This window comes from Cataglyphis hispanica, chromosome 8 (genome assembly GCF_021464435.1).
Source record: "Cataglyphis hispanica isolate Lineage 1 chromosome 8, ULB_Chis1_1.0, whole genome shotgun sequence".
NCBI classification, from domain to species: Eukaryota; Metazoa; Arthropoda; class Insecta; order Hymenoptera; family Formicidae; genus Cataglyphis; species Cataglyphis hispanica.
In genome coordinates, this window is record NC_065961.1 from 7,025,380 (window position 1) to 7,049,599 (window position 24,220).

The following is a 24,220-nucleotide window of genomic DNA, read 5'->3' on the forward strand; positions in this document are numbered from 1 at the left end:
CAATCATGTTTTATTGCGCAAACATGTTTTGTTTATAACATCCATTGTATGTTACTTTTATTTATATTTACCGGACCCCTCAATAAAATGCAATTGAACTCGATCGAGCCGTGACGTGTGCACTGACACGCCGGCTATCGACAAAAAACAGCTGATGTCGGCCAGTTCAATCCGGTATATCGAGTCGTTTGAAAGCCGCGAACACGCCCGCACCAGCTAATAAATTGTAATTGGCCGATCGCGGTCTCTCTCTCTCTCTCTCTCTCTCTCTCTATCATAGTGCACACGATGTGTGTAGAGCAAATGCCATTAGTGTGAACTTTCGATGGAATACGGGTTCTCTCGACGGCGGTCTGCGCGTCACGGATGGGTGGGTGGGTGGGTGAGCGTCCGTGTGTAGGTCACAGCTCGTGGGTGAAGGAGCGTATGATGAAGGAGGTGTGGGCCACGTCGCATACCAGGGATCTCTTTCTCTCCCGTTGATAGCTGTCGATCCTTTCGAGCATATATCTCTCCGTACGTTCACCTCATCTCCGCGAAATTTCTGACGAATCCCCCCGCGGCGTGCGATCGGAATTTCCATCGAAAGCGTTTGCGATGGATGCAAACGCAAGTTAGTAATTTTTTCGCGATCTTTTTCTGTATATTTTTTCCATTCAAATGATCTTGCACATTTTTGAAAAATTAGACGAAAAAGTTTATTATAAATAGCGTAATATTGATATTTGATTGTTTAATGATATTAATTATATATATAATAATTTTATCATTAATATTAAATTTCTCTCCATAACAGATTGTATCACATTACATTGAAGAAATATATTGTTGGGAAAAAATATTATATAACAATTATCATGCAAAGATATTGATCAATTATAATGATATTATTATGCTCTATGAAAATCAGCTGATTGCTAATTAAATGAAATCTCTCTGCTAATTAAATAAAGTCTCTTTCTTAAATAAAAAAGAGAAATCATAAATTATGATATTGATATCTATTTGTTTAATGATGTTAATTAATAATTTCGTCATTGATATTAAATCTCGATAACAAATTGCATCACATCACGTTGAAGAAATATTGTCGGGAGAAAATACTACTAATGACATAATTATCATGCAAAGATATTGATCATTTATAGTGATATTATTATCTCTATGTGAACAGGGATCAGCTGATCAGATTGCTAATTAAATCAAATCTCTTGCATATTTTACGAGTTTAGATATAATTCGATATCGACATAAAAATTTCTATAATCTTCTGTGTCTTTCACTGTAAATATTAAATTGCAGTAAAAAGTGCCCGCTAAATTATGATCGTTACAGCGTTTAATAAAAATTATGCGATTGGATAATGTGCATTGGCGACACTCTATCACCGCCGACAGTGTATATCATATATGCGTAAGCAATTGTCCCGAGTGTGTGGCTACCGCGAAACGGTGGGTATTAATCGGCGAGCAAGGTAGGCAGATAGATAGGTAGATAGACAGATTTATTCTATCCTTGGATAAATCCCCTACGGACAATCGGAGATTATGCGAAGTAACATAACTTACAACTCAATATATACACAAAGTGCTACGATACGATTTATCACGTTATAAGGCTACGAATGCGACGCGATAACGCGTCGCGAGTTCCTCGAATAAGCGTGACGAGAGTGAGACATTGAAATGATTCACGCGGAATGATTATCGGATTATTACATAAGCGGAAAACGAGAAGCGTTCGCAACATTTCGTGTACAATAAAGCCGAGAAACAGAGACGAGACGCCGGAGCTAGAACGAGCGAGCTGTCTCAAAAACACGCAGCTAGGAAAAAGCGGAGAAAGAGAAAAAAGAGAGGGTGGGGGAGGAGAAGAAGGACTTCATGCGGCGGCGGTAGGAAATAAAGGATACTCTTTTCGTTTTACGGCCATTTATTATTAATTAGCGCGGTATAAGGCAAGCCGCGCCGCGGGGATCCGCACCTCTCCTGCCGGGTTACGGTGAAGTTAATGGGCCTTTTTTGCGCGTGCCTTCTCCGATCCCCTCCCCGTCCCCTCCGCCTCACTGTCTCTCTCTCTCTCATCAGTCCCGTTTGTTTCCCTTTCGCTACCGACAACATCGGCTGGGCTCTTTTACGCCGTTGCGAAAGCACCATCGCGCCTCCGTGCATGTGTCTTTGCACCTGGGCGTGGATCACCCCCGGTCGGCCGCGACACCGATGTCCGGTTCTTTCCTTCCTTCGTCGTCGTCCGATGTGGCGGCCGCGTGCGCGTGGGTGTTTCGAGATACGATAATGCTCGATCATCTCGCGCGCGCTCGCAGCCTCCAGCCAGCGGTCCAGCTTTACACGCTACTCGCGCGAGCGCGAGCGCGAAAACACCTGCGAGGGAGAAGGCGACGTGTGTGTGTGTGTGTGTGTGTGCGCAGGTGAGAAGTCACATGGCGGATTATATGTGTCAAAATTAATATTTATCTCATGTAATATTATTAATATATATTAATAATTTTATTAATATTATTTATACTATATAATTATCATAATTATAAATAATATTATTTATATTATAGGATATCATTTATAATATACAATAAAAGAAAATAAAAAGTTCTAGGAAATATTTTTAGAAATATAATAAAGTGTAATTTTTTACTCTTATCCTTTTAATCGAAGTCTAGATTGTTGAGATACATTGTTGAATAAATATAAATATAAATATATAAAATCGTGTTTGAAATAATTTTCTCGTTCTACAAATATATTATGATAAAAATAACAATGTTATATATTTTCGAAACGAACCGAGAGCTTACATCGCGAAGTTATGTAGCCGTGATAAAATTGGCCAATAAGATCTCGGAACTTTCACGTTTGAAAAATGATACTTAGCGCCTTATAATTTTGCGCCATGCAAATTGCGCAATCGAGTCTCGAGTCCCGCCGCGTGAGAAAACCAAGTCTCCGACCGAGAACCGGGCAGACACCTTCGTCGGTGCATGCGGTGCGGTTTGTTTGCTTCCAGTCGTGTAACTCGTTCGGCGAAAGGAGAGAATGAAGAGTAAGGATGATGAGGAGGAGGAGGAAGGGGAAGGTACGGTGTTTCGTATCTTCGACGTTCAGCCGTGTGTTGGACGTCGTTCGAACAGCGGGGGGAGAGGCAAATGAGTTTCGTCGTGTCCCAGGGCGACGTGGCCGCGATTAATGATAAAGTGCGAAAGCGCCGCTGATTAACGGAGGCGGAATGACAGAAAATGGGACGCGCGAAATGCGGGCGAAGGAGATAATGGCGAATACATAGTCGCGAAATTAAATTCAACAAATAGATCGTCTAATGAGATAAATTGCCTGATAACAGTGCCTAGTCCAGGTACACATCCTAATGTAGGTATCTGCGACGTCACGATCGTTAATCTAGGATAATTACTTCAAATACAATTTTATATATTTATATTTGTTTTGTCAATTATTTATCTCAAAAATCTAGATTTCAATGACAAAAATAAATAAAAGATTTATTATATTCATTTTTATTTTTATTATTATTTCATTTACTTTATTACATTCATAAAAATATTTCCTAGAATTTTTTATCTTTTTTATTTTGCGTAAGAGGAATGCATAAAATTCGAGACGCCGTCTCACAATTAGTTCAATTTACTCGCGACGTACAAACACCTGTCACACGCGTCTAACACGTGTTATGTAACGACTTCGCCATGAGATCCGTTCTGTAGACGCGTTTCACGCTCGCCTTCTTCTTCATCTTCTTTTTACAGTTGGCAGCTTTCGGTTTAACAGCCGATGACACGCTGTGGTCTATTAATCTCTCATCGATGGAACTAAAAGTGATCGCATCTACGAGAACTATTCAATGCCTCCCGTAGCATGTGTATCAATCTCGAATTATTCTATTGTCCGGGCCCAATTCTTTTGTGCGGAATCTTAAAGTATGTCTCTATTCTTTCGTCTTTCCCCCTCCCCCCCTCCCGGAAACCGTTAGTTAGACTAAAGAGACTTCCTTAAAAGTGGATAAAAGCAAACAAAATTATGCGAATGAGACGCAAATTATAATATTGGATTTATTTTTAACAGAGTTGAGAAAAAAAAAAAAGTTTTCGGGCGCTAATTTTTTAAGAAGGCATTTTTCGATCCATGTTTATAGAAAATTTTTTATTCAGAATTAAATCACCTATAACTAAAAGTCTGGCCGGAACGTTTGGATCCGTCCTGCATATATACATATATGATATAAGCGTCGTTACTTACGGTGTGCTCATCTAATTAGATAATGGCGTTGATATTTGATATTTGTGCGTTTGCATGACGTATGTTACCTGGCCGGCAGCGATCGCGACCTTCGCCGCGAATCGTTTACGGCTGTAACGCGTGGTAAATCGACTTGGATGAGGCAGGACGCGTGTTAATAACATGTGCTCGCGCGTAATCGAGTTAGGAGCTCGCTCAAGCGAAATTAGAGCCGAGAGCACTCGGTCGGGATGGACCTCGAATAGGGACAACGGCGGTAATCGGAATATTAAATGACCGATTAATCAGAGCGTGATATGGCAAAGATGTTGTCACATACACATATCCGCGTCGAGTGTACCATCCTGTAGAGTTGGAAAATTTATATTTTCCTATTAAAAAATATGCCAGTTAAAATTTTGGTGTTTTACATTTAACACTTTCGTGTGTTATTTAATATATATTTTGCTGGTACGTTAATTAAAACCAAATGGTGAATTAATAAAACAATTACAAAAGTGTGTAAAAATAACGTGCACATATTTGTAATTTTACGCAATAAGTATAGTTCCTTATTATTAGTGACAGAATTTATTTATCAAAATTAAAAAAGAAAAATTTTGATTTTATTTTATAATATTTTATAATAAGAGTAAGAGCGATGACAAACCGTCAGTAACTTTGCTAAGTTAATTTTTTTTATTAAAAATACGTTGATTTTATTTCAAAAATTTGCGTTTGGCACATTCAGTATACGTTGACTTTAAGTCAAACTTTCCAATCTGTATATGTCCATTCTATATGTGTATGTGTATTCTATTTATCGTCGCGAAATTGAATACCCGGCGGGCGAGCTGCTTGACGAGTTGCGCAATCGAGGAATAACGATCGTTCGGAGATTTACCGCGAGGAAAAATCTCCTCGGGCCACGGGGAGAATTATCTATCATTCGGGTTAAATGTTACGTCCGGCGAGTCTCCGCGCGCGCGGCACTTCGACTTATTTCCCAAGAGGGGAGGCGCACTGGGCTTTCATGTCGATGATCGCTCGCGGACGCCGTATCATTACTCTTCATACGGGACCCCGGCGACGTCCGACAGCGAAAGCTCCGTTACGGGGTAACGTCTATCCCGCTTAACTTCGCGAGATCGACGAGCCTATCGTGCGCCTTCGTACAGGATTCCCGAGTCTAACAATACATTCGTAACTGTCCATTGGTAAATGAATCAAACTCAGCAATTGTCAGATATAATCGCGTTATGTAGTAGATGAATATTTTTTAATATTCCCCTAAGTTTTATTTTATTTTTTTTTTTAAATATGTTAAAAATTTTAAATATGTTATTTTAAATATATATTCTATCTATCTATCTTAGTATTAATTTGAGACTTTTCTTTCGATATTAAAATATTTCTAGTTTTGCGTATAATGAAAATTTGATCTGACTTTTCACCACATTTTAATTTTTTATCAAATTATTATATGTGTTTGAAGATTCAAAAAAATTAGATAACTACGATTTTATATATCGTATCATACTTTTATATGTACGATAAGGAAAATTATGCCAATCATGCAACTGAAGTTAAAAATAAAATGTCATCACGCGCGACGCGAGTCACCTCGATTCAATGTACGTGTCAGAATCTATCTATGGGTTTCGCGGGGTCGAGTGTCCCATTACCTTGTCGCGGCTTGAATATATGTATGTATACGTTTGCATGATAGATATTCCGAAAAGGATATGTTTCTACGCGAGCGTGGGCGGCGGCGTAATCTACCGCGTGATCGCCCGTTAAAGTCGCGTTGAAAAGTCGCGACTAGGTGGTTAAAGGCCGACTAAGGTGTACAGTTAGATATGACGCAATTGCAACGGCAGTCGGCAACGGCTTGGGGCCCAATTACCCGGTTACTTCCGGTTCTCGATGCGTATAGCAAACATAGGGGAGACGTCGTCGTTGTCGTCGTCGTCGGCGGATTATAAAGTCGCGCTTGCCGCTCGGAAAAAGCGCGAGAAAATTATTCGACGTCCGATCGCGGAAGCAAAACCGCATGCGGGAGCGGTCTCTCTCTCTCTCTCTCTCTCTCTCTCGTCTTTAATCCGCGACAATCGCATAAATACGGCGTGAGCGGAACAGGAATTTCTCTCGTAACGCCCTGTGACTCTCGCGCATGGCGGTCATCCTGATTAATATCACACGAGCCTTATCGCCTCTTTTTCTCAGACTAACGGAGATGATGTTCGAAATCATTTGCGCTCGCGTGCGATCATTTTGATATATTATCATGTACATTCTCTTGCTGCGAACGGCGTCGAGAACGCCTTGGAAAATTCCGGAAATACGGTGTTCGATATATTAGCTTGAACTAATCGAGTTTACGATCCAAGTATTTAGATTTTTTCCTTCTCTAAAAGATGTTGACTTATCTCTCTTGTAAAAGTGGATATATATATTATTTCATTAAAAAAACAATTTTTAAAAATTATTGAAGAAATTTTGTTATATAATTAAATAATTATTAATTTTTATTGATAATTATTATGTTATAAATAATTAATAATAATTTTAATTATTAAAAAAACTTTAAAAAACGTTAAAGAGTATTAGAAATTTTAAAAAATATACGAACAGATATATATCTCCTTTAACTCTGATAAATTTTACGATTTTATTATTTTAGTGCTCATGACAGTTTTTAATATATTAATAAGAATTATATAAATGTATATATATCAAACGTAAAAAAATATTTTTTTAGAAACCTTTCTTGTCCGCTAATGATTAACCATTAATTATTTACCGGTGCACTTTTTCACGCGAAAACTTCCGTTTTTTTTTTTTCACATGCGATTCCATTGATCTCGCTTCCGATTCATTGACCCAGTTAGCCAAGATGCCAAAATCGATCAATCATTGGCGATCATCGTTGACGTAATCCCGATGTGTTCAACCGCGGCTTTAACCTTGAGTTAGTTAATCTCGCGCGGGAGAAACAGAAAGAGATTCTCTTACCTGATTGATGTCGCTGCCCAAATCCCGCGCGCTCTTGGCACTTCTCAGCTGATCGCCGCGATACTCTCGATACCTCATCGTCACCTCGTCGTCGGTCAAGGCGCCGCTGCTGCTGCTCCTCGCGTTCTTCTTGTCCTTCTCCTCCTTCGCCTTCTTCTCCTTCTTACTGAACAGCTGCTTGACTTTGCTCATGGTGCCGCTCTTCTTCGCCACCTTCTTCTCGTACTTCTTGTCGGCGGCACCGGTGGGCGGCTTGGCAGTGACCAGCGGCGGTTTCGCGTCCGACGGGACGTTTCCGTATTTGTCGTACTTGCGTCGATCGAAAGTAGGCGTCATATTCATATTGCGATCCGTATGCCGTCGTTCGTGCTTGATAAACTGCCGGCTGACGAAGCCCTCGTCCTCAGACTCGAGTTGCTCGCGCCTGTCCGCCTCCTGCGAGTCCCTTCTATAATCGTTCTCGATCCCGGAATCAGCCAATCGATCCTTGCGATCTGGATCGCTCAGGCGAGTCTCGCGATGATGACGGCGCTCAATGTAGCCCCGCACCTCCTGCCTCGCGTGTCTCGATTTGCCCTCGTGGTAAGTCCTGGGTGGTCTGGTCGGACTCTCGTCGAAGGTTTCTAATCGACTGACCGAAGACACCTTTCCTCGGGGATCGTCGGAATCGTCAAAGTAGTCAAGCCGATTGCGCGATCGTCTCAGCGGCTTCTTTGGATCCTCGTCCAAGTTGCGATGTTCCTTTCTCAAAGTACGAGACGTCTCATCGTAGCGCGTCTCGCAGCGGATCGAGTCCCTGGCGGTGGTGTCCGAGTCGTATCGGCTGGAACTGTAGCCACCGCGATCTGTGCGTATCCGCGGCGGCGAGCTGTCATAATCGTCGTGTATCGGACGTTTGCCACCGCTCGTGTATCTTTGCGTGGTGCGCGTCTCCTTGTAATACTTGGACTCCAGCTGGCTGTTGGTCAACTGCGAGATGTCGGTGTCGTAGTCGTCATTCGGACCCTCGCGCAAACTGTCCAAGTGTCCACGCTTCGCGAACGGCGACCTCGTTCTGCGTCCGTTCATCGTCGGGCTGTCCAGCAACGCGCTTGGTCGTCTCGCGTATCCCGCGTGGCTGGTCAGGTTCTCGTGCGATCTCGTGATGTACTCGCTCCTGAGCGCCCGCACTTTGGCGTTTTCTCCAGCGACCTCGTCCAATCGTTGCGTCGATTTGCTCATGCCACGAATCGACTCGAACGGTTTTTTCTTCGGTAACACGCGCCCGATCGGCCGGTTTTCGCGATCCAGGAAGTCGTCGCTCTTCGAGAACTTACGCTCGTTCAGTTTCTTGGCGATGATCGGCGACGATAGCTCGTTGTCTCGCGATTCGCTGCGAAAGTGATTCGTCGTCACGGTGTTCTCGGGTAGATAATGCGACGGCTTGTAAGAATCGTCACCGTTCCTGATGCCCTGGAATCTCTCTTCCGGGCTGGTCCGATTACGATCGCCGAGGATAGGGAAATCATCGGCGTAACCCTCGTGAGTGCGCGTCTCCACGATATATTTATCGCCGTATTTATCCGTCCTGGTTTCGACCGTGTAGCCGTCCTTCGGTTTTGGGTCGAGGTAGCCGTTCGTTGGGATCTTGTTGGTGATCTTCTTCTCGTAACCGTAAACCTTGCCGTTATCCTCGTGTATCTCCTTTTCGAAAATGTATTTCTCGCCATTGCTGCTGGTACGCTTCTCCGTGATGTACGTATCCATGTATCGTTTCGGTGACGCGATACGATTCGGTGTGACTGGCGACGGTACAATCGGCTTGTCGATTATCTCGTGCTCGCTCTTCTTCACCGGCACGTTGGCGCTGTTCTTGGCGGCGAACATCTCGTCGGCAAGCAATCTGGATTTGATCCTGGACTCTAATAGATCTCGACGCGCGCTCAACTCGGACGTCTTTGGCGAGATCCCGCTCTCGTTCTGCCTCGACGTTAACTCACCGCTGTCCCTTCGTTTAGAGTCCATACCGTCGGCTCTGCCACGGCCGGAAGTGTCCACGAACACGGTCGACGTGTATTTCTCGGGCTTGTCGTAGAAACGCCTATCGATATCGTCGAACTCGTAACGCTTCGTGACCTCGTTTGTTCTAGAGATAAAGTCCTTCGAGCTGTCCAAATGTTTGCCGAAGAGGCCGCCGTTCTTACGATCCTCCTCATATCTCGACTTGAAGGCGTTAATCTCATTGTTGCGACGCAGATCGCTGCTGTACGAGTACTCGGTTCTGCGGTATTCCTTCTCCGCGGGACTGTTCTCGCGCGAGGAATCTTTCCTCTCGAGACCAAGGCCCTCGTCGCTGTCGGAATGGCTCCGCTGAGCCTTTTTCTTGTCCGGCTGCACCTGCGTGTAGATGACATTGGTCTGCGCCGGCGGCGGCGGGCTGCAAGATTCATTTGGTCTCGTATAGGAGAACGGACGGTTATTGTTGTGGCTGAATCCCGGCGACGGTGACATCATCGTCCTCGTCAGCTGCGGTGGCGGCGAACGATCGTTGGACAGTCGGTGGATCATCTTATGAATGGTGGACTCTTGCTGGTTACGTTGCTGAAGATCGTAGCGGCTGCTATGTAGCATACTATCCGCGCCTGCTTTATCGACTTCGTCTTCCCCGCGCTTGCGTTCCTTCGAAGGTGAGAGAGTACGGCTGTTACCCGCGATTTCTCTTTTCTCTTCGTCGTCCCTGCCCTCGACGAATATGCGATGCTCAATCACCTTGGCCTCTCGGCTGGGCGATCTATCGGCGAGCTCGTCGACGCGCGTTTCGGTCGTCGTCTCCTCGATTGTCTCTCTCGTCTCGGCGTGTCGCGTCGATATCACGTCGTCGACATCGATAGCCGGACTCGTACCCTCCTCTTTCTCCTCTCTTCCCTTCTTAGGCTTCTTCGCCTTCGGTCGATTATTATTCTCCCGGTCCGCGCAAGTCGAAGTGTCAAAGTGAAATGGTTGCTGATCGACGTACTGTGGCGACGTCTCGATTATCGGTGACAGTTGCTTCTTCACCCGCTGGCTAGCGGTGCTGAGATGCGAGCCCTCGCTCTCGCTGCCGCTCCGTTTGCGCTGCGTGCCCAGATTACGGGTGAAGGTGCCGGCGTCGCTCGCGCTCCGACCGACCGGCTGCCGTCGCCTTTCCAACTTGGGTGAGAAGAAGCGCGCGAGCGGGCTCTTCAGCTTCTTCGCGCCGGCATCGCTGACGCTTCTCTGCAGCAGCGGCTTCTTCTTGGCCCGCGGGGTGCCGAGATCCGCGGTGTTCGCGGTCGTGGCGCTGCCGCCGATCTCCTCGCTGCCGCGGCGGGGCCTCACATCGATCGGCAGCTCCGGGCGTTTCTTGTTACGACGCGCCGGGAGGGTGCTGAAGCGACCGGGCAGACTGCGCCGGTTGTCGCGCGCCACGCAGTGAAGGCTGCCCGCTTGCTGCAGGACCAGGGCCGCCTCCTGTGCGAGATCCTCCTTGCTCCTCGCGGCGATATTTTCCTTGCGAATCGGGGTGGCGATCAACCTACCTTCTCCATCGTTCACGAGGGCTGCGGTTACGCGCGGTGCACCACGTCCTGCAACACGCATCGTAAGCGACGGTCTTTAATGTCGCGCCTTCATACCCACTTGGAAAATTTAACATATATCACATGTTCACGCAAATTTGCGTAACATTTAATATGGATATGTTACACTAACTACCATATTAATATTTCAAAATGAATGCAAAGTTCATAGTAATTTGGAAATAAAATTTTTGTAAATTCCACATGTTTTTATCGATAAAGTTAATTTGGAAAAATGTTGTTGACGTTTTATAGTCACTCCAATTGTAGAATAAAATCCAACATTTTTTTCTTCAAATTTTAATAGATAAATTCTGCCACTAATAATATCTATTATTAAAATTAAAAAATATGTGCACATTGGATTATTTTTACACATTTTTTAATTGTTTTAATAATTTAACATTTGAATTGAATTAACACAATAGCAATATGTTAAATTAACACATAAATAATAAATTTTCCAATTGTATAATTATTAATTGAACGATATTACTCAATGAAGCAATCTAAATAAAATAAGTTATGTACTATTCTTTATACATCTTTGTTTTTCGATCGATAAAAAGAAATTCTGTGCATTTAATTTATTTAAAAATATTTGCTAGATTGTTTTTGTATATAACATTCATTTGAAAAATGAAGAAATGGTAAGTTATGAAAAAATGAGATAAAAGAGACGGAATTTAGGATGATTTCTCTCTAAATTCAAGTGTTTCATTCTAATTTGGATTTCCGGTAGATATAAACAAAGATTAATCATTCTACATAATTACTGTGCCAAGATAACTAAATTCGATAATGATGCTTTTTTACCGTTTCTTGAGAAGGTAAAGTAGTATCTCAAATTTCTAGAATTTCGTAAACTTATTGACATGATTTAAAGATGGAAATGAGATAGCATATATAACAAAATAAAGAATAACGTAAATGGATAAAGTCAAACATTGGTAGTTTCAACATAGTTGACTAATAAATTTGTCAATAAATCATAATAATAAAAACATCGCTTATCAATGGATATTTTTCACTTTTCTTTTTTAACACCAATTATACATATACATAAAAATCAGAATCGTATAATTCCTGAATTTTAAATAAAATCATGAAAAAAATGTGGTTGTTATTAGCTCGACAGTTGGCAAATTCGATAAGTTAATAAATCACGTCACGGCGATGTTCAGCGATTTATATTAACGAGCAAGCGAATGATCGTTAGATGTTAATCAAGTTTAATTAAGCATCCGGTAGAAGCGGCTGGGCTCACATTAGAAGTTAGAATCCGACGCGTAAGAAATTGCCGTCTTGCTACTTTGGCTGAATCAGGACCGCTATTAATTCGCCGCATGGTCCGATTCGCGATCGATATAATGCTTGTAATTAACACTGTCATATTTATAAATGGGTCGCTTAATCAACAGCTCGTTAACGACTGTGTCGGTTCCTTCGAGATTGCTGCGTGCTAATTCGAAAGATAACTAAAATTCCTCTCTTTTTCCTTTTTAATAATCATGGATAACATAGAGAGATAAAGAACTTATAATAATGACAGCTGAACGAGATTGGACGCTATTTCAAATTCAAAGAAAAGTACGCGGATGTAGTAATAAATAATTCTCCACAATCAAAAGATATAATAAAAAACGGAGAAATAAAAATAAAATCGATTAATATTATTTAGCTTTATTGCAGCTTTAGCTTATTTAATTCTTCCATTGCCATTTATTATATTTTTAATATCTGAAAAGTTCCATGCGTGCATATCTATTCCTTTTTATGTTTAAATATTTCACGAGCCATAAAAGTGTACATATTTTGCCTTTATATTGGATCTTTCAGTGAAATCTTAGGATTCTGACGAGAAATGAAAGCTTCCCCACATCCGCGTGTGAATTTAATTTAAAAGTAAAATATATCTTCGCGAGTTATAAACTTTTCAAAGCAAATTCATCGCTTTGTATTCCTCGCTCTCCGACATTAATTAGGTCTCCTACGAAATTTTTACTACAGATAAAATCAACCTACACACACGCGACCTCACGCGCTTCATCTATCATTTTTATTTGCGCGCGGACGGTTTATCTTACATAAGGAGAAAGCATCCGCGACCATGGGACGTCTTCCCACGCCGGACGAGCTCGGATCTCATCCGTGCCTTACGCGATAAAACGCTAAACAAAATGTTTGACAAAAATTGCAAAAATAATAATAAATACCAAACTTTTTAGTCCATCTTAAACTTTCTTTAATAATTAAAAAAATAAATTCATGAAATGAATTAAAATATTTGATTATTTTTTATTTTTTTTTGTATTTTTGCAGTTACTAATTAATTCCGAATCAATAAAAATGCATTTATCTCCGTTCATTGATCTTTTTTTTTCTTCTGGCATTTTGTGAAGAGAATATACTATTTCCAGAAGTTGCATCTCTCTCTTTCCTTCGTGGGAACTCATCACCAATTGTCGTTTAAAATGCCGCCACACGAAAGTGCTTTTACGACCCGGTCGCTCGGTTTCCACAAACACGCAATTAACAGCCTCTCGCGAAGCTTTGTCTCCTAAAGGTTTGTCCTGTCTAACGGGCTTCTTAGCGCTTAGCTAAGTTATACTGCTTTCGGGGAAACATCATCTCAAGGAAGGAAAGGAGAGAGGCTTAGAACGCGATTTCCTCGTGACTAGTCGTCCCGGTCGGACGTGTCCACTGAACTCTATACATACTCGAACGTGCTCTCCCATATACTTCTCATATAAAAAAAAAGTCAGAAGAGGCAGAGTAAGAGAGGAAAAGAACGTTCTAAGAAGTAGCTGTCTTTTAAACGCGTAAACGCATGAAAGCTTTGTACAAGCTCTCTGTCGAAAGCTTAATATTTATTATAACTAATAAGGATATTATCCTCTGTAAGAACTTTTTTATACAGCTGGAAAATTTAATTTAAATTTAACGTATACTTCATAATGCATGTTCCAAACGGTTTACACAAATTTTTGTGTAATTTAACATAATATGGATATATTAAATGGTGACATTAATGCTACGTTAATATTTCAACACAAAATAAAATGCAAACTTCATAGTAATTTTGAAATAAATTTTCTGTAAAATCAACGTATTTTTAATGATAAAATTACCTTGGAAAAAAATTATCGACGGTCTCTAGTCACTCTCACTTTTATTATAGAATAAAATCAACATGTTTTTTTTTAATTTTGACAGATAAATCCTGTCATTAATAACACGAAACATATTTATTGTGTAAAATTAAAAATATGCGCACATTGTGTTATTTTTACATTTTTTTCAATTAATAATTTAATATTTGAATTCAATTAACACAACAGCATTAAATTAAATTAACGCGTAAATGTGTTAAATATTTAAGAAAAAAAATTTAAACGCCATATTTTTTAAGAAGAAAACACAAGTTTTCCAATTTGTGTAACTAAAATGTATATTGACGGAAACAATCTTATCCTTTAGCGGAGCTATTTTCTCTCAGCTGAGCTTGTTGCGGCACGCATAAAGTTCGTTGCTCGTGTCCTCTACTGCTAGTTGTAAATCGTAAACTAAGACGACAAACTTTGCGTCGTTTACGAGATTCAGTGGCGCGAACCCCGCGCGACTGTCACGCGCCGGAATGTAATCTCTTGAGATATCGTTGAATTTAATTGCGTCGCGCGGGGATTACACGACAAGCTCGCGGGCGAAGGACGCGCGCGTTTCCAGCTCGCAGGGCTTCCGTATCGTCTTCCCGTATATAAGCGGACCCGTATCTTCCGCGGATCGAGATTAATAAGGCATACAGCTCACAGGCTGATGCCGCGGAATGCGCATCACGAGAGGCCAGGAATGCGGGTTAAAACGAGCGGAAGAGAGCGACGATTCTCCGATCTCGAACAAGAAGGTTCGATCCTGCTCTTGCCCGAAGACTAATTAATTATCGCTCGGATGTACGCGGCGGAAATATTTCGCGAACGTATAAACATACTTGCGATTTTAGCGCGAAAAAAACGAGAAAGGGAGAGAAGGTGCTTTTAAATGTAGCGAGAATTGATGCGCTTAGAAAACTGATCTTGTCTGCACGATTGTACGATTGATTCAACAGTATGATACAGATAATCATTTGATTGTCCAGTGGTTTTCAAACTTTTTTCTCTCTCTTGTATTTAATGATTTATCCTTTTCAATTCTTAATATAATCGTAATTTTATCATAATTAAAAAAATATATATATATGTCGTTGCAAAATTATATTTTATAAACGCGCTTTCAAATCTTATAATTAAAAAATATTTAAAACAAGGCGTAAATTAAAAAAATTAAGAAAAGTTAGTATTAAAAGTTCTCGCAATGTTTAAAGAGTTAGAAAGAAATATTTGCACACATTTTAAGGAATATATCTCTATAAAATTTGAATTGTGAATAAGAGTCAAGTAAAGCACTCGTAGACTCGCAACTGCTGTCTAGATGAGAAATAGATCTTGAGAAAAACATGAAAACCACTGCGAGAGAGAGAGATGAATCCAAGAACTGATATATGGGCACATCTCCATGATTATATCCAAATGCTTTCAATTATGGACTTGTAAATTTGCCGTAATATCAGCTTATTATTTACCGGTTCAATAGATTGTTTATGTTTCCGCCTATGGTTATCCCGTGGGATGCGTTCCTGTCTGCAACACTCAGCGTTGCTAATGTCATTTAATGCAATACCACGAGGGAGCGTTAACGAGATGTAATCAATGTGCTCGACTGACCGATTGATATTCAGGCGCATCGTAAAGTCGATTTAATTATCACGACATTAGCGCCAAGATCTTGCACTAGGGACGCGTTACATGTACGTTCGATGAATTCATGATGGAGAACGCGTATGAGACATATCATTACGACGGTATCGCGTTGTTAGCCGTTCAAGTTCCCGCCACGCGTGCAGGACATTCCCCGATCGTCAGATCATCAAATCAAGGGGTATCGTTTAATTTGTTGGTTCTTTTAAATCGTCGGGATTATCAGATTTTCAAGTTCTTTGAATTGTCGAAGAGAATTGAAGATTGTTAAAATCTCATTTTTCCAGAATTGCAAAGATTTAAATCGCATAGAGTTTAAAATTTTCAATTTTTCTTCCAAAGAGAAAAAGAGTTTCTAAAATGTTAGAGAACTTCAGGCTTTCAATTTCTTTAAACTTTTAGCTTCTCAACAAGATTTTGTTAAATCCTTTAAATTTCTATTGGATTCTCTGAATTGAACTATTTAATTCTTAATAAATTGTTAAATAATTATCAAATTTCCAGAACTTCAGATTTTTCGAATTTTGCTAATTTCTAATTTTTTAAATAATTAGACACATAGATTCCTAAATTCTTAGACTTTCAAATTTTAAAGTCAGCACACCAGTTATACTCTCGAAATAATTTCGTGCTCTTCTACATTAATATATTCAACGAATTATTCTTTAATTCATTTTTTTTTCTCGATATTTACATATACTTGGGTAAATTAAATCTCTAATTAATAGTTTGTATGTTAATCGTGCCTTTAATTTCTTCACGGGAAAAGAAATGAAATATTCGAGAAAGTGGCATTTGGAATTTTTCCTATCTAGATTCGATTCAAAGTAAATTATTCATGTCAACAATGTGAACGTTTTCCATTGAAAGAAATCATTCGCCGCATGTGAGCTGCATTAAACTGACGGGCCACCGTAGTCGATTCCCTAGACTATGCTTGACATTCTCACGAATTATTATCTTTTAGGGGCGTGAACTGTCGCCATTCTCTCGACAACATTCTGGGAACGTTGCGCAGTGAACATAAAATAGATACATATTTTTGTGTAACACGTGATAAGCAGAATCAAATATATTATTAAAAGATGAAAGAATGGAAATTATTTGTAATATTTTCTAGAAATTTTATATTATGATTAAAACTCTCTTAAAATTCGAAAAGTTCGTGCTTAATGTCAGATTTTTTTATATTATCTTATTTGTTTTAATATTACTGGGGGAAGTAATGAAAAAAAAAAATATGAGAGAAAGGTTTCTTCACTATTATATTGTTATATCGTGGTAATAACAAAATTTAATATCAAGTTTGCGAGAGAGTTTCAAGTTAACCGAAGTTCTTAATCGGCATTAAATTATTGAGCGATTTCAATTGCGGCGCGCACATGCAGCTCAGTGGAGATTCCGCATTCCGAATTTCACGAATACCACATATATCTTGGTAGCAGAAAATAAAAATATGTATGAAAAGTAGAGAGATTGCAGAAATAATATAAAATAATATAAAATAAAGTATAACATAAAACAATAAATGCGAATTAAATTTTATGTCCATAATATCGAATTATCATGTAGAAAAATAAATCTAAATAATAATATAATATTATAAATACTTATATATGTGTAATATTTATAATACAATAATTATATATAAAATTATAATAAATATTTTTTCAATAAGAAATACGCAATTATTCGCTCCATGATTTTATCTACATATTATTTAATCGAATGGAATGCAGGTTACTATTTCGCTCGAATCCATCGCTCCCCGAATGACGTGTACGGTAAGGATACTACCAAGCGGGTGAAAGAAATTGCCGGAAGTGCAAATCTCGCTTGCACGGGGTCAAAGTTCGCGCGGATCGCGCTGACCTACTGCTTCGAGGGCCGCAAACACGCCCGTAAACACTTCGTGCAGCACCTCGTGTATCGGTCAGTTCGTCGCGTGAATCGATACGTGACTTCAGCTTCGAGCTGCAACGGAACTACAAAGTGCAACGACTTGATTTCTCCCTCGTTTTCCAGCATCTCGAAACATCTTCTCCACTGTAAACAATTTTCTAAAAATTCAAACACATTTTTGTCTGAATTTTCAAATCTACGATTCTAAATGAAATTTCAGACAATCTGTTTTCAATCATCAAAGTTGTTTTTCGAAAAATTTTAAAAGAGTATCTAAAAAATTGAAGTGCCTGAAAATTCAGACAGCATTCTATCTGAAAATTTGGACGTGTGTCCGCAAAAAGGCTGTGGACACTTTGTCTGAAATTTCAGTCAAGTTTTTTTACAGTATTCGCTTAATTTTTTAAAAGTTTAAAACTTTTCTTGTTAATGAACTTTCTCGCGGAGCGACCGTAAAATTTTACCGTTACAACATCTACGTTATTTCGCATTATTTCCTGTTAATTTTACACTTTATATGATCGTTCTATTCTATCTCATCATTGGGATTTTATCGGAGAAGAAGTTTGTGCACAAGCGAAAGCTAATTTCCGAAGATTGATTACCGGCGACGAACGCGAACACCTGAGCGAGTAAGCATCTGGGAAAGTGCGTAGCGTTGACACTGATGAATGATTTTAGCGCATGATGTCATAATTGCAAGAGGAATGCTTTCTGCGCCGTAATACACTGACGACTAGTCGCGATCAACGTGTCTTCCGCAAATCGCGCATCTTGCTAGCTAGAGGAACTATGAGAAAATCTCGTTACATCGAGCCTCCTCGAATCCTCGTTGATTTTCGAATTTCTTTTGAATCTCCGGGACACGTTGTTGAAAAATTTAATTTAAATTTAACATACATCGCATGCCCCAAACGGTCTACCCAAATTTTTGTACTAATTTAATATGGATATGTCAAATGATGACACTGACATATTAATATTTCAACGCAAAATGAATGCAAGCTTAGTAGTAATTTTGAAACAAGTTTTCTGTAAGCTTAATATATTTTTAATAATAAAGTTAACTTGAAAAAATGTTATTGACGTAGTATTTGTAGTCACTCTCACTTCTATTATATAAAATAAAATCAACATTTTTTTCTTTAAATTCTCTTCTTGAAATCTCTTTGCGGTGAGTGTCTCGTTTATTATATTGTCCCGGTAGAATTTCACTCTAGAATACGCGATAGAATTTTATCGAATCGCAGATAGATCGCGTCAAGTGCGCTGGGTAGATGTTCACAACCGGATTGCGCTAATTTGTATTCCCATAATCTGTACGTGTTTCACCTCCGTAACCTCTCATCCTTGCTACACGTTGCCTTTTCTCTTTCCCGTTTACTCGCTTCCACTTGTAAGCATGCGTTTCGCAAAATTAATGTCAGAACGATCCTACGTTCTCAACTTTACCGGTCCATCTGATATCCCGGCGCTTCCTCGTTTCTGTGAGTTTATTCGCAATTTTAAGACTACTCGACTACTTCTATCGGAAATAATAAAATTAAAAAAAAATCACATAGTAAAATTAACAAATTAAATCATTTAAATATGAATTAAATATGATATACAAAAATTGTAATAATTATAATAAATTTCGTACACAATATATATTTGATAAGAGAACTTTTAGCTGTGATAGGCATATCGTGAAAAGCTAGGACAAATTATCTCGGGAGAGATGAAGATTAATATGCCGTGCATAAGTCCGTCTTAATATCGGTATTCATGCCCAGGACTATTAATTCGCAATTGATCGCGTTGGCATTTCTCCGGCAAGAAAGGCGATTAACGCGAGCGTACCGTATTAATGACAGCAGTTTACACGCGTGGTATCCGGTACGCGATTTTTTACGTTGACTCGCGATACCGGCGATTCGAATATATATTTCCTTACATTTGCTACCTGCGATTTTCGTGGCGACCTGATCGCCACTTAGATTCCTCGCGTCATCATCAAACTCGCAATACGTCGTTGTTATTCAAGGAAAGATAATACAGGGTTTGAAACCAGATTTAATGATTCGAAATTAAAGGAGATGCATGATCACGCTATAGAAGCGATCGTTTATACCGAATAGAAAGGGACTCGACCGTAACTTCCTGTGCAATGATAGAGCTACTTTTTCCACGATCCGCATTATATCTCGGGGCGATTCCGCGCGGCGTCCATTAGTGATCTAACAAAGATCGTAGCGCGAAGCGTATTACACCTCGTTACACACACACACACACATTCATACATACACGTATACCGAGGCAGGCTAAGGCCGGACGAGTCGCGGAGCACGCGACGATCCAGGAAACGGTCAACAGGCGGGATAATGCGGACGACACAAGGGGCCCTTAACAAGCTTCGACGAGAGGCACATGCGCGAACGCAACGCTGCACCCAACTAGACTGACTTCCCGAGACCGCCCGCATTGACGGCGAGAGGGGAAACGAAGAGAGAAGGATAGAGATGGAAAAATAAAGAAAAGAGAAGAGAGGAATGACGGTAAGAAACATACATTTCATACCGGTATGATAAGAAATACGGTACGATCGTTAATGTTCCGATTCGACCTTTTTATTTCGCGGTACAAGATCTTCCTTTAATTTAGAATATCGCTTTCTGAATGATATAGATCACTTCCGATTGATAAGAAATCGTTAACGGATTTACATGTTTTACGTTTTACTAACTTTATTAATTAATATATGGAAATATATAATGTACAACGCTAGAGTAATCTTTAAAAAGATAGATAATAGAAAATAGAACTCTTGATAAAAAATAATTTCTATTAAGATTTGATATATTTATTGAAAATATTTAATCTTTTGAGAACGATGACGCTCTCGGATCTGTTATTATTAGTCGCTATTATTGATCAGCTGATCAATGACAGCATCGAGAATTAAGCGTGATAATAAATATCAATTATGCTTTTCCGACTTAAATAATAAAATAGGCAATAATACAATTTAAAATATAATTAAATAATTTTTTAGAGATAAATTCTTTAACGAGTTTGGAATTAATTCAATTATTTCTGTTAATAGTTGTGAATTACAAGTAATTTATAAAATATATAAAAAATTTCAGATATTTAAATAAATAACCAAATAAAATAATGTATACAATTAAGTTTGACATTTCTACTGAGGAATAGTCGACGCGTATAAAAATACGTTTCGAAAATATGTATTACACACATGTTCCATGACATTTCGAAATTAATATACAGCGCGTGTAATTATGAGCAGCTCCGCCCAGCGGACTATAAAATGCCACTTGTAAATTGAAATAAAACTTTAGTCGAATCTTAAGATAGAATTGCCTCGATTTGGTAGCCATTAATTTTACCTGCGCCGGTAATAATTCGAACTGTCAAAACAAGGTAAGAAATGCCGAGAGTGCGAATGAATTTCGATCGCCGTGTTGGCGATACTACACGGAAAGCGGAAACGCTCGTAACTTGCGACGGTTCGTTGCGTTTAGCTTTATCTCCCGGGCTTATCCCGTACTTCGCCGCGGCTCATAGTGTGTGGCATATTAAGTTGCTCTCCTGAAACTGCGTATAAACAAGATAGAAGTGCGATCCCCGTATACTGCTTTTAATGTATCTACGTGACCTGGCGTAATGTAATACCGCGCGGAGGAGGCTTGTAACGGATCAGTTGTTCATGTTTATACAATTTTTACTTGATACATTCTTTTTTTTAATTTTCTTAAGTCTAATTAGAGCCAGCTTATATAGAACGTATCGTAAAAATAAGATAAATAGCGTAATTTTTCCTTAAATTCTTAATGAATTCTTTTGTTTTACGTTTCCATTTAATTTTTAATTACCGTTATATATATATATATATATATATATATATATATATATATATATATATATATTAAATACTAAATTTTCGAAAGTGTTAAATAATAGTCATTGACAAAATTAATATTTGCTAAAGTTCTCTCCAGTCTTATCATTATTATATAGCGCTTAATATGGGTTAAGAATTTAGCCAAAATTTTATGAGCTCAGCGGGACGTAATGCGGATCAGCGCTTACTTTGCGTAACAGAGGGATCATTAATACGATTAATAATTAGCTAGTAATATAAAAGGAATGGTTGAGTCCTGTGCGCACACACCAATACCATTATAATCCCACATATTGCATTAAGAGAACTGCGAAGAGAGACAGAGAAGGCGCGCGTGTCCTTCAATGAAATCGTCTCTCCTCGAATTCAAGATGGCAACGATCTCGCCGACCTCGACGATGTCAAGGTCATTGAAATCATCCGCCATCTTCTCCGGAGAGAAGAGAGAGAGTCGTCGTTAAGATTATTTGTTACGCGATCAATAATTAGCTACAATTAAATGCAATCAATATTAGATATAACACGCAGAAGAGAAAACAAGTCGATTTTGCATAGCGTAATAACGATTATTATTTCGTGCCATTAGTCCGCGGCAGGCTCTGCTGATTAAGTATTGTTACACATTGGTATATCGAAGGAGTTACGGAAGTTAGACATAAGTTAGGCGTATTGCATAGCTCTTAGCGCTATGGCACTGCTTGACGTCTCGGTCTTGGTCGGTCGCTCGATTTACTCCTACTCGAGAAATCCGAGAATCTTTCCTCACGTTTGTATTTAAATGTCATGCTGGCGTAAGAAACATAACATTTATTAAACGCACATTTCCAATAAAGAACTATTCTTTCGTTTCTTGTGGCTATTATCGATTTTGGCGTGATCTGCATTTATTACACGGAAAAAAAAATATATACTAAATAAAAAAATTATTTAAATAATTTTTTTATTTTCAAATATAAATACTTTTTATATTAAAATTTTAAATAATTTATTTTCAAAAGTATAATCTTTTTATTACATGTAAATAAATAATAATTTATTTAATATAAAAAAAAATATTTTTGAAAACAAAGTATATATTTATTTTAAGTAGAAAAATTCAAAGCTCACAAAATGTATTTGTTTATATGATTAAAAAAAATTTGTGAGGTAAATATCCATGCAATGCGACATATGCAGAATCTTTATCAAAATATCATGTAATTCAAAGAAGGGAAAAATTGACCGAAAGCAATTCAAACACGAACGGTTCCAATTAAACATGTTAAAAGAAATCTAAAATCTCTCCCACGTCTTCGTGTCACGCGCTTCATCTTGATGAAATTAAATATGATTTTTATTTCGGTAGAATTTCGCACGCATAATTTTCCGTGTCGAGGCTACTTCTCGGAAACGACGGTCGCGTCGCCGAGGAGAGACGAGATCGCTGTCGAGAGCTAGAAGCGAGAATCGCGTCGCGAATTATTTCCACAATCTGAGATCGCTCTCCACGACTGGCCTGTAATTTTTTTTTTTTTTTAAATACAAGACCGCGAAATCGCGAGGTAAAATCGCAATCTTTCCTCCCGTTCTTTCTCTCTGGTACCGCGCTTGTGTGCACTTTTATAACGCATTAAATTCCGACCGCGTATGCAGAAATCGTACCGGAAGATCGTCCTTGCAAACAGGTCGCCGTCGTATTTTATCAGATTTTAATTCGGCAAACGGTACTTGGTCCTCACGCGCGCGGATACTGTTAGACGAAACCTGAAGGGCTGGCCTTCAGGTTGACATTCACAAAAGATCGACAAATAAATTATATATATATATATATATATAAAACCAACTTATCTTGTATATATATCTAAATTCTAAATTAGAATTTAGATTTGATTTCCCTCGCGTAAAAGTAAATGAAAAAATAAAATTTATCGTACTCGAAATTGTTCATATTTTTACATCGTTATTCATTCATTTATTTCTAAGATTAAAAAAGAATTGCGAAGTTTAATTAATATACGAATGAGGAAATATTTTAAAATAGCCGACACACGCCAAGCCCGAAAAATCAAGCAGCGCCATTTCTCTCGATCTCTCTCGCTCCGCTACATATGCAGGATATATCGGTATATAGTTTGTGTGGTGTGTGTGTGATATTGCCTGGACTCACCGATCCTCTTCACGTGGACGTCTCGATTGAAGGAGACGCTCCTCTCGGCGGGCTTCCATCCGGAAACGGAAGCCCCGGACCCAACGGGGGGTAGCAAATGCGTGCCGCGGGGATTGCAGCCTTCTGTCCCTCTCAACGACTCCGAACGCTGTATCGTAAGCATCTTGCCTTTTCGCCTTTTCGCCCGATCATGCCACGCGCGACCCCAGCTAGGGAGGCACGTTTCTCCCCCGTTCCGTTCGCCCCTCCCCCCCCTCTTTCACACACTCTCGTACTTTTATATCGCTTCCCACCCTCGACGAAGCGTTGGACCCTCACCCCCGAAACTCTCTTTCGCTCTTATCTCCCTTCACGAAGCGCATCCGTAGACCCAATCACCGACCTGTAAGCCAAGCAAAGCTGCGCTCTTAATACTTGGGATAATCTCATCGATGAAGATTTACGTGTCTAGCCCTCCTCTCGTCCGTTACTTCTCTGATCACGAAAACTGTCCGTTCGTTCGATCCAACGCACGAGGATCTGTTTGAAATGAATGCGAATAATAGGATGTTTCAGAGTATCAGAATATCAATTGAGCATATATAACGAACGTTAAACAATGTAATTGCAGAAACTGACGGGCTGTATCAATTGTAATGAGA

At 39.5% G+C, this 24,220-nt stretch overlaps 1 protein-coding gene across 1 annotated transcript in view; it reads right to left on the minus strand.

The window, feature by feature from the left end:
* LOC126851530 (uncharacterized) overlaps positions 1 to 24,220 on the minus strand; it is a 110,957-nt gene that overhangs the window by 78,021 nt on the left and 8,716 nt on the right. Inside the window, exons 2-3 of the mRNA XM_050595604.1 lie at positions 23,580 to 23,961; positions 7,260 to 10,843 (exon numbers count right to left, since the gene is read on the minus strand). Coding sequence (XP_050451561.1) covers positions 7,260 to 10,843; positions 23,580 to 23,742 — 3,747 coding nt within the window. The 5' untranslated portion in view covers positions 23,743 to 23,961. The remainder of the gene's footprint in view (positions 1 to 7,259; positions 10,844 to 23,579; positions 23,962 to 24,220) is intronic.